This window comes from Pempheris klunzingeri, unplaced genomic scaffold (assembly GCF_042242105.1).
Source record: "Pempheris klunzingeri isolate RE-2024b unplaced genomic scaffold, fPemKlu1.hap1 Scaffold_160, whole genome shotgun sequence".
Lineage (NCBI taxonomy): Eukaryota > Metazoa > Chordata > Actinopteri > Acropomatiformes > Pempheridae > Pempheris > Pempheris klunzingeri.
The window spans coordinates 23,603-36,015 of NW_027255063.1; the positions used below are offsets into that span (position 1 = coordinate 23,603).

At 25.6% G+C, this 12,413-nt stretch overlaps 1 protein-coding gene across 1 annotated transcript; it reads right to left on the reverse strand.

Moving 5' to 3' along the window:
* Window positions 1-7,498: 7,498 nt before the first annotated feature.
* Window positions 7,499-8,241, reverse strand: LOC139225397 (protein-glutamine gamma-glutamyltransferase K-like; the record flags this gene model as incomplete). Its single annotated transcript, XM_070856252.1, has 2 exons — window positions 7,499-7,614; window positions 8,111-8,241. Coding segments are annotated over 2 exons (247 nt in total), but the record flags the coding sequence as incomplete, so codon positions are not given.
* Window positions 8,242-12,413: the final 4,172 nt, after the last annotated feature.

A 12,413-nucleotide genomic window follows, 5' to 3' on the forward strand; every position in this document is an offset into this window, starting at 1 on the left:
AATTGATAGTTCAAATATCATTTTCTTATTTAATCTTAATGTTAGAATTTGGATTTGAAATATTTAGTAAAATAATAAAGATTATGTGAATGTGGCTAGATTGAAATTTTCAGATTTCTGAGATAGAAAAGTTTACGATAATTATCTTGAGATATATATAAATTATAAAAAAATTATTAGTTAAGAAAGAATAACTAGTAATTATATTAAGTTTTTTTTAATTTAAATTATTTCATTTTAGTAAAATAGCTTTAATGAACCTTTTAAAGGGTGATTTTGTTTTCAATGTATTGTAGAATTTATATTCTAATTTTTATAACTTCAAGTGACTTGTGCATTTATTACTATTAGACAGATATTCCAACTATTTTATAACTAACATAAATAATATTGTTAGTATTAATTTTACTCAGATGTTTCTATTTAATTAATTCTGTTTGATAATCACGATAAAAATGTTAATTTTATCAAAATTCACATTGAAAGATATATCTCCACTTCTACTTATTGTCTATCCTACTAATGAGCTATATTTATCTTATAAAATATTACTTTTTTCATACCACCATGCATGTAATTTCAATTTGATTTGAATTAATTAATTGAAGTCAAATAATGCTAATATAGGGAGAATTTAGCTTTTATTTTTATCCCAAGTGCATCTGAGAATATGATGTTAAAAACTATTTATATCACTTATTAGAACCTTTACAGTCAATATTAGTTGTATGTATTGTATAATAGTGAAATAACAATTTTTTTACAGATCAAAAACATTGACATAATTTATGAATATTTACATACCATAGGTCCACATATGTCAGATTTACTTCCTTTTATATTGTAGATATCAACAATATATGCACACATATGATTTATCTATAAGGTGTGAAATTCGCAGCTTTATAATCAAATTTTTTTTATCTAAAGTGAATTGAACCAGATTCTGAGTAAAAAATAATAAATCATTCTATGCTCTACTTTGTTACCATATTGATTTTGTTAAAACCTTTTAAAAGCTCAGAATTAATCAGGTTCTTAATATTATTTGTAATCACCATCTGAGGTGTGACATAGTAGTAATTAAATTTCATAAATTAACAACTGTAGCATAAACTATTGATGTATCAAAAAATAGGTTACAATAATACATATTCTAGTGTAATCCCTCTACTTAAGGACACAACTAAAATATTACCAATTTATATCAACACCTACTAATGACATACTGTCATAGAATTAGTAATTATTAGAAAGTACTATTCCATAAAGGATATAAATATGACGTTTAAACATATCATATTACTCGTCTATTTAACTTTTAGATATGTTCTACGGTTGCAAATAGAAAAGCGGCGTTTTCTATTCAAAGATAATGTGTCAGTTATATTTTCTGAGACATCAAATCACTATTCCATGGTGCAAAGATATTATACCAGATTTAGCATTTAAATTCGATAAAGCCGATGATCAAATTCAGATGATAAAAGAATCCAATTGAGATCTTTTTACAGCTAAAAATGTGAGTTCCTTATAAGGAGACATGAGAATGAATGAATAAATTAATTGTTAATCAAAGTCATTTTTTCAAATAAAGTCAGCATAAAACATGATCGCTCCAACATCAACAGTGAACGATATCATCCGAAGGTAGTTTCAACTGTCTACGTAAATATACCGATAGTCGAACCGCGCAGAGTCTTTTTTAATGATGTAATTATTATTGATGAAGTTATTTATGATAACTTAAATTATAGAAAAGCTAAATTATATGTAATTCCAACTTTTGTAAAATATATGGTAAACCTCAATTAAAATATCTTCTAAAATAATATATTACATTCAAATTAGACAATTTTTTTTCAAATAACAATAATTTAGAGTGAATCAAGATATGTTTAATAATATTATATAATTTTTTATTTGAATTAGCCATTACTATGCATTTTTTGTGGGCGAGAGCCTTTGTAGCCTTGATATGCCAATGTCACATGAGAAGTAATTATGAGGGATCGCTCCTACGCAACTTTCCCATATAGTATGGTACGAACGTTACCATTATATTGGCATTATGCAAATGTATCTTTATGTACTGTAAGGCTACTTGTATTTCTATTTATAAAGTAGTTTTCGAGGTAAATTTCACAAAAATTTAAGAATAACTGCATGGGTCAAATTTTATTATATCAATATGCAAAGTGATATTTCATTATGCAAATGTTGACTCCTAAGACATATTATCTTGCGAAGTACAGTATCAACCCTGATACTGTCTTTTCTCAACTTATGTGAATAATTATTTTCTTTACTTAAAAAAGAGATAAAAAGGTATGTTCTATTAAAAGAAAGATACTATTTTGGTGGGCAAATTGACTATTCTGCTTTTTCATTTACAACAAAATAATTCATAATGATTTTTAAGCAAATAAAAACCTTCTTGGGTAGTGATATTCGGTGGAGGACATTGGGTGTGACAATCTCAAAAGCTCTAGTTGTATGCAAATTCAGTTTTTTCCAAACTTCATATTTATAAAATGCACAAAGTCCAAACTTAATAATGCCAAACTCCGATTTTTGATGCAAAACTCTGTATTAGATACCTTAAGTAGAAATTATCCACCCTAATGTATCTTAGCTTATGCGCCTTAGGCATAAAAAATGTTTTGCTATTAAATCATTAGTACTGTCTGGAATCCATTAACAAAAAAATATTTTTTAAATGCTATTTAATCTCACTCTACCTTCTTTGGAGATTTTAATTTCTAAATTCAAATTTAAGTTCTCACAATAGAATTTAGCTTTAAATCACTATTTAATTTAATCTTGTTTCTAACTTTCACAATGTATTATTTAAATTTTATGACAATTTAAAAGATTAAATTATAGTAAAGATGTGGGATTGTCAAGGTATATATTTTAGATTATTCATCAAACTCTCTTTACAAAATCGACTGTAGCATTTCGTGAAAATTGAGAATGAGTGTAGTTTTTATATTACTATCTTTATTTAAAAAGATTACTCAAATATATCAATTCCTAATGTTGAATAAATAATATTGCTTATACCATCTATATAGAAATCTAAAAAATTTTAATTGTGTCACTTAAGAAGATATTCTATTAAATAAGGTAAAAATCATCATCACTCAAAGTAAGAGTTTCTGCTTATTTAATAACGCAAATTAATCTAACATTTAATAAATTGAATTGAAAAAGATGCTCTTAGAAAGCCCTAATAATGACACAAAGAATGAAATAGCCTAAAAACTATGATTCTTCATTAATAATGTGATTGAGGCTAGATGACTCGCTGGTCGCATGGTCGTGGGTTTTAAACGAAGTAATATTCATTGTTTAGAGTCTTTCGTATCCTTAATATCAAAAGTTAGCAGTATCACTATGGTAATTGTATGGCTATACAATGCTTTTAGACTATGCTGGTCGTGGAAAGTAGCCTGATGATAGGATGAAATCAAGTGATGTTGCAACAGTGTATTCCAACCTTCATTGAGGTGATTATATTAGGGCCAAAGTCACATTGATGGATAAGTAAGGGGTAGTAGGCGTCTATAAAGTAGGATGTTGAGTGGATCAAACCCTTGCGCAACCATAGAATAAAAGGCAGGCACTTATTGTGTGTAAATTATGATGACTGACTCTGCTGAAATTACTGTGTCGTCTAATTAAGCAATTCTGACCGATTTTAATATTACAGCTAAATAAGCTACACTAAGGGTTTTACTTTGTAACTAAAAAAATTATATTTTAGAAAAGTACCAAATCGATACACGATCAAAGAATATAAACTTGCAATCTATTTGCTTTTAAAATTTTTTGAAAGTGCATTTGTCTGATAAAAATTAAGAATGTAATATTTGATTCGTATCTAAGAAGAATTTAATCAATGTTTCCATTTAAAATACGAGAATTCATATATTTATTTATCGAAATTTTGATTCTTAATGGTCACATAAATTGAAAATAGCTCTAATATTAAATATTTAATGACAAAATTTATAAGTTATCAGTAGAATCTTGAGATGCCTACTTAAAGTTATTTGAAAATGAACTAGAGCTGGTCCAACATAATCGATTTTAATCGATTAATTGATTATATATTTAGTTTTATCACAACAGGTACACCATTGTCATTAAAAGAATTTCACTTTTTGCTCTTTGACTGTAGTTTCTAATCTAATATCAGAAGCTTTATAATAATTAACATTATAATACCTATTTTTGACATAATTTTCGATGTTTTTAAGTGTATATTTAAAAACTTTTACAAAAAAATTAAATATTATACATTTTGTGGCATTCGTAAAAACTTAATCACCTCTATAAACAATTCATTCGACAACATCATTGATTCATACGTTATTAGTATCTTTTAATACAACTGATTCTGAAATTATATTATTTTAAAACCCATTTTTAATTCTAAGTCATTTCCATTTACCGCCCATTGAATCTTATTAGAGTACACTCTTGAAATCCCATTTCGTTTTCACTATCTACTAAGAAGTATTGTAAATCATTTTGTCATACCTATAAACTCACTTTGAAAATTTTATAGTAATATATGCGAGAAATAGTCAATAAGTGATAAAAGCGTTTTACCACCAAAAAAATTTATCTAATTGGTTAATATTTTTATAACTTTACTACGATTGATTTAAGTTATTGTTGTTATAAAATTCATAGAAAGTTATAGCATTCGGATATTTAAGTGGGAAATAATCCATAACTATAAATTTAATTGTCAGGTAGCTTAAAATTCCAACGAAACATTTATTTTTAGTTAAAAAAAAATTAATCTGGGTTAGAATCCCGTAGTAATATTGCACTCAGTAAAATACAAAATTAATTAGTCTTTCGTATTTTATGTTTTTACCCGTGACGCCGAAAGCCCCCTTTGTAGTTTGTAAGTGAATTAATTTCATAATTATTTTACTTATACACAAAAATTAATTTTAGATTTTATTAATTATTAAGTAAACTATCAAAAAATATATTCAAACAAAAATAAAATCAACATAAATGAGATTTGCTATCACTCAATTATTTCTTCAGAACATACTGTTGGGCCATTTAGGTCTAAATCTTTATGTAATTTTCAAAATTTTGAATAAGATAAAAGTCTGTTACATCTGCATATTTGTGTTATCAATATGTAAATATATCTATATAGTTTGGATAAAAAGCAGAATCTTGGCCACGAATAATAATCATAGAAAATGTTAATATGTTCATCGTATCCCTAAATATGTGGAAAAATACGCATAAATATTTTGATTTTTAAATTTTTACTCATGCATGCATACAAATTAAATATCATTAAATTGATTAATTAAATTATGAGCCTTTTGAAATATTAATTTTTTTATCTTGATTATTTTACTTTTTTTAACTAAAATGATCATAACTTCATTTCATACCTTCTTCTGATTTTAAGCTATAATAAAAATGTAATTCTATGTATATCACACTTAATTCATATTTTTGAAATATCATAACAAACTAATTGTAAACTTTACTTAAGAAACACTCAGAATCATTGAGAAATCTGTTATTTTATTTTCCACACATACTGTAACAATTTTTTAAATGATAATCTATAATTTCATAAAAAGTAACAAAATTACTACTTTGTTCTTTCTAACTTCTAATTTTGGGGTATGAAATATCAATTGAAGCTATATTAGACTAATTTTTAAAAAATAAGTCAGAAAATACATTTAATCTATCAATAAGCTACATGCCAACTATTGATCAATAAAATTATCATCTATTATAAAATAATTGTCAACATAATTAGTATATTGGGTATGGAAAATCAATAAAAAGTGCATATCAAAATAATCTGTTCTATAATACATATATTTCCGAATGCTATAATCTTAATTCTTATATATCATGGAAAATTATAGATTAGGAAAAAATTGTGGTACATATGAGCATCCAATTTAATGTCTAAATTACTAAAAAAATTAGACTTTATTGTTGATATTAGATGCATGAAAGGAAATTGCTGGATTTACCAAAAAATTTAGATACCAACTAAAGCTTCTACTACAATGTATTAGAAATAAAGGCTGAGCATCATTAAAAATATTACATTGATTTCATTAAAATATGTAGACTTATGTTAATGGGGTGACTAAGATTTTGTTATTTTCTAGTAAATTCTTGAAATGAATTATGCAACTTGAATTATTTTACAATTAAGCAACATTTTAAAAGTCCCTCATGTATGACAAATCAGAATATAATTGAAGATTATATTATAAGATAAATCATTTACTAAAATGACTTTACATATATAGCATAGTTTAAAAATTCAAAAAATATACAGATTTAACTTCTTTATCAAATCATAATAACGGATGCTTGTTATTCATAACTTTAATATGATCAATTACTTATCCCATAATTCTACTGTAATTAAGAGCTGTGCTAAATTCCATGCTATTTAGGGTTTTTTATGACATAATATCTACACCTTATTTATAACAAACATTTTTCACCTAACAGAAAAAAGTTGCTTATATTCTAATTATTCTATATGTGATATAAAAGCAAACAGTCGTATGAATTATTACCTACATATTGTAATCTAATCAACTGCCGAAAAAAACACTTTGACGAAAAAAACAATACATGTGGATTGTTCTAATAAGATAAGTTTTTTTGAAAGTGAAATAAATTTATTTTCTATTAGTATACCGTAGTGTAGGCCACTTCCTTGAATGTCGGCACTTCCTCACCCCATATAACTGCATTTACTTCAAAACATCCTGATACTTTTGGTATAATGTCGAACGTAGTAAGTACTGTTTCATTTGGTTTAACCAATCTATTTTAAAAAATTTAATGAATAAAAAACATAAGCAACTATTATCAGATACTTTATTTTCTTTTCATATTCCTGATCAAAGATTTTGGACTCCAAACAAACATTCACATTTTCCATTGGAGCGTAAAAAGGATTAAAAAAATAAACTTTGATACTTTCACTTTCTCCAATACACATTGTATTTCGATGCTTAAGTTTAAATGGCGAAGCTATAATAGGGTATACAACTGATTTATGAAAGCCCGTAGAACTGAAAAGAACAAAAACATTTATAACAACAGAAGAATGATCTAAAATCATTTCGGAAAATATCTTTTCGAACTTATCAGCGTAGTAAAAGATTTCTTTTCATCTGATTTTATAACATACTTTTTGTAGTAAAACTCCAGCCTTTTGTCATCAAAATACTACAACGTGAACCTAATACAACAACAGTTATTTCTTTATTAACTGCATATTCTGGTAATTTATCTAATTTTATCTTTAGCTCCAAATTATGACCCATCGTAAGATTTTCGATTCACCTCTTCTTTCTATTATTATTTGATTTCCACACTCCACATAATCAAAACCGAAATCACGAAATCTAGTATCAACTTTCTCTCTACTTACAATGTCATTACATTTATAGGATGAAGTTACGTCTTTACGACTGTTTCTACCGACTTTCTTCGTACTAATATTTAGACCCATAACATTGCTATCAATGCCAATTAATTGAACACTATCTTCTACTTTTCGAATATAGTATATACTACCTGAAATTTTACAGCACACAAATTTTGTATCACGCTGTTTATCAACCAATTTATTTTTTATGGCATACAACGAAGTTGGTGCATGGGTATATTCTACATCTTCAATTTTTGCATGAGCTGTAGGGTCTAATACCTGCCAGCCATTAAATGTCTGGTCAGTATTCAAACGTTGCATATAGCATTCATTCCAACAATGAAAATTCTTAACAGAACTACACGAAATCCAGACACAAAATTTAAATCATCATCCAAGTGCCGTTCTAGGACAGACCGACCACCATTATTAAACAGACAGTTAAAGCAAGTAATTATACGGCATGGAATACCAATCAATCGACATACTATAACGTTAGTTAAATAATAAGTTTGTATATAAATACATTATTATAATAATTAATAACATTATAACATACAGGAACAATTTAATGCTGCAAACACCCAACAATCGCCATATTTTACTGGTATATTTTCTCGTTGTATTTCTCAAATATTCTACTTGATCCAGTCCAAGCTGAGGGTGAGGTACCACCTTTATAATTGTAAGCCCGACTACAAACAATAACACCATTATCGTCATTATTATTCACTAAAGCAGTTATTTCTCTTGATAAATTTTCTGGATCACTTCTAAATTCAATAGGTATTCTTTTAATAAGTGTTAAAAATGTTGATATTGCTTCTTTATTAAATTGATCTAATGCCCATGGTAGCTCTGATATACTATTATGAGTTCCCAAATAAATGGTTGTGTTCTCATTTAATACATATTCTTTTCTCTCTTCATCAGAGATAAATATGTGGAATCATCTATTTGTTTATAAGTTGAAATTATTATTTAGTTATATCCTCTATACTGTATTCCATGGATTAAAAAGCATCAAAAAGAGAAATTTCCTGACTCTTTTTGATTGATTTTTATGCTCATTGTGTATACTCCAGGTTGACAATACAAGGGCTTGATACCTGAATAGTAGTAGAAGAATCAATAGTTGATGGATATTTCAAACTCCACATTAATTTATTTCGATTTTCACTATTATATTCCTATAAAATAGTATAAATTTTTGAATTTTAATATTTAAATTTGCATACCATGTCTGTATCACCAATACTGTCACCATTTGCTTTAGATAAATCTTTATATTTTTTACCTTTTTTTTACCTCCGAATTTACTTTTATCTACACGTAAATCTACTACCTCACCTCGACGAAACACAGGTGTGCTATAATTGATCATCTTTGTAGTTGGACTATCATTATTAACTAGTTCTAAAAATGCAACATAAAAAACTTCCTGCAAACAGATTATAAAAAAAGTATGACGAAAGATTGTTACGATCATTATAATTACTATTTAAGATAAGCTAATTTAATTAGTTGTTTAAAAACGCTTTTATCTGTTAAAACTTATAAAAATACTAATTATTATATATTTCCCTTCATATAACTTATATAACTGTGGTTTTATGAAAGTAAACATTATCATTGTAGTTTATTTCGTACCTTTAATTAACCTGCTTATTACGATCCGAAATGGATCAATATAAATAAGTATAATTACGAAGCCTAATCACTTTTAATAATCCCTTTGTGACACAAAATAGGATACAATTTAAGTATTTAGAAATTTTATATAACTTTTAAAATAAGTGTATATTGTTTGATGGAGGACTATTTTTAAATTATTCTATAAAAAAATATATAATCAGTCTTATGAATCTTTGTAGTGTCAGGGGAACCTTGTAGTTATAAGTTATTATAATTTTAATTAATTTTTATTTATATACCCACAAGAAATAGTAAAGGGTAAAAAGAATTAAGGTGGATCCTTAAAAAGGAAAAATTTTAATATTAGATTGTTTGTGATATCCACAAACGATTTTATAATTGCATTATATAGCCGCAAATACTTAATATTTTCGTGAGGTTTTCGTTAAGACTAAGTATTTGTCAAGGTTAATTAACTCTTAGTAGTGTTAATATACGAATTCGTTTATAATTATAATTTTTACTATAAAAACATCTGTCGGCCTTATAAACTTATGATTTTTAAAAACTTATTGAAATACGTATTTAATTTCAGAAAAATAACTTCACATATTAATCATAGTCAGTGTATTCTTGATAATAAAAGCCTTATTAATTTATGTTTTGCATTTATTAGATTTTATTTAATCACATGATAATTTTTTTCTAATGTATTTTATTAAACATCTATTGGGAAAACAGGTGTTTAGTAAGTAAGGTATACACAAGATGTGATAATATTATCAGTGATCAATCAAAAATTCAATGTTTTATCATACATTTTGATAATTTCTAAAATATACAATGAACTTTTTTTTTAAATATAATTTAAGAAAATAAAGTGTTATATAAAAATATAGTCAAGTTTTGTTACTATTTTGATAAATACCTTTTTATATATCAATCAACCAATGCACCATTAGCAAGTAATATTGTACTCATTATAGCATGTTGATTTAAAACTAAAGTATATTATAAATTTCGTTATACCTTAGACTCAATAAATTAACTGAATCACATTAATCCTTAAGTGCTATTTTGCGAATATTTTTTTGTGATATATTTATGTAAATTGCTTATATTTGTATAATTTATCAAATATTACAAAATGAAATGTAATTGTTAAAATTCAGGATCTCGAAAAACGGGAGTGTCCTAATTAAAAGGAATGCGCAACTTTTTCAATACGCAAGAATGAGATTTGATTTTCTTGCCTCTGTAACATCTTGAAGTGAAACTTCAATTACATGTTTAATAAGAGATATATTATTAGATCTTTTCAACCTATGTGCAAGGATATTTACGATAGTAAATGATGTTTTTACAACTTCATAGTTTCATTTATACATATGAGTTCTATACATCAGGACAAATTAAAATCTAAGAAAACAGAAAATTTGGATTATCGTTTAAAATTATCATACGATAATTTCACTTTAATTTTCTACTATTGGAGTGTCGAAAACCAATTTTTCGAGCTACTCGGGAATTTTTTAATCGAAAGGTATGTTACATAGTAAGAGACTATTACATGGGTCTTCAAATAATGAGGAATATTTTTTGAAGAATTGTAAGAGGGGGTTTAAAGAATTGATGTTATCTATACATCAACCTTTGTCGACATTTTGGATTCATTCTTTCTTTCTTTCTTTTTAGTATAGATAATCTTAAATGGAAAAAAAAAATTAGATCGAACATCTGATTTTTATCAAGTATATCTAGAATTATTTCGTTTTTGTGTATAAATGGGGATTAGTCGACAATTACGCAGGAACAACAGCTCCGGAGTGTATAAAATTTTATAATTTTTTACATAAAAAAATTTTTCTAATTTTCTGTATAAAACAACTTGCATACAAATCTTGCTATTATTTTCAAATACATATTTGTTTATGTAAATTGAATATTGGATTACAAGTTATTAATTATCGATATTTATCAGACACATTAATTATCTGCATACATAAACTCTCGGAAAACCGTATTAAGTTTATTAATGAGCGACATGTCAATCTTACTTTATATTTAATTAAAAACAATACAACCCCCTTACCTGAAATATAAGTAAAGTATTATGTTATACTTTACATATATTATGTAAATAAAGTCACATGACCTCACTTAATATTCTATATTTTTTAAAATTATTTTTAATTAGAAGAGCATGCTTCATTTTTGTAAGATTAAAAACTAGATTTTATAAACTTTTATATAAATATGAATTAAAAGGTTAAAGTTCAATTTCTCACCCGTCAGCGAAAATGAGTCACTGCGTGCTCGGTAGTGCTCGTAATATGCTTCCAAATGTATACGTTCTTGAAAATCTTTTTAATGTTATACTGTGTGGCTCAAAAATTTCTCCTATTAAATGCACTTGTTTCTCTCCGATTTCATTACGATAATTTTTTACATAAAAATCTAATATGGAGTGTTGTAAAATTATTATATATTATTCATATTTAATTTTCATCGGTAATATTCGAAATACGTTGTAATCCCTTCTTTTGACCTTTTTTATTCTATATTTTTTTATTAAGGATTGTATTATGAATAATTTTTAATAAAATTTGTTAATTAAAATAATATGTATTGTTATTAGAATGGAAGTCGTGTTTAAATATTTTTTTGCATTAATCTATGTTAATAATGTTATATTACTGTACACCATCTAAAATTTATCCGATTTGTAATTATTGTCTCGTTTAGTGATGTTTTTAGAATGTTTTAGTTTAATTTTTTTCATCAATACAAACATTTTTAGGTGAAACAAATGTTTGAATAGGGTAGTTTTTTTCAAGTTTTCCGTATTAGCTAATCGTTAAACTGTTATTACATGAAATTTTGGTTCGTTATATATATATATATATATATATATTTTTTTTTTATAATTATTATATAAAAATAAAAGATGTTTGGAATATATTATTGAAAGTATTCCTTTTTTCTTCTTTAAAAATACTTTTTTCACAAATAATATTACATACGTGATTGTGGAGTCTCTAGAATTATGTAAATTCTTTAAAACTTTCTATATTTGATAGTTTTAGATATTTTAGGTTGTTTTTTTAAAGCTAAATTCTAAATAAATCTACGTTATATCATATATTAGTTGGGTGGTTATTAAAATGATTAGATGGCAATGTTCCCAGCCTATAGTTTTCACCATAATTCTACTTTACTTAATCAAAAAATATATTAATTCATCATAATATTTGTCGGTTTTTAAATAACATTATTTAACAATTCAATTTATAAAAAAACTATCGGTGTA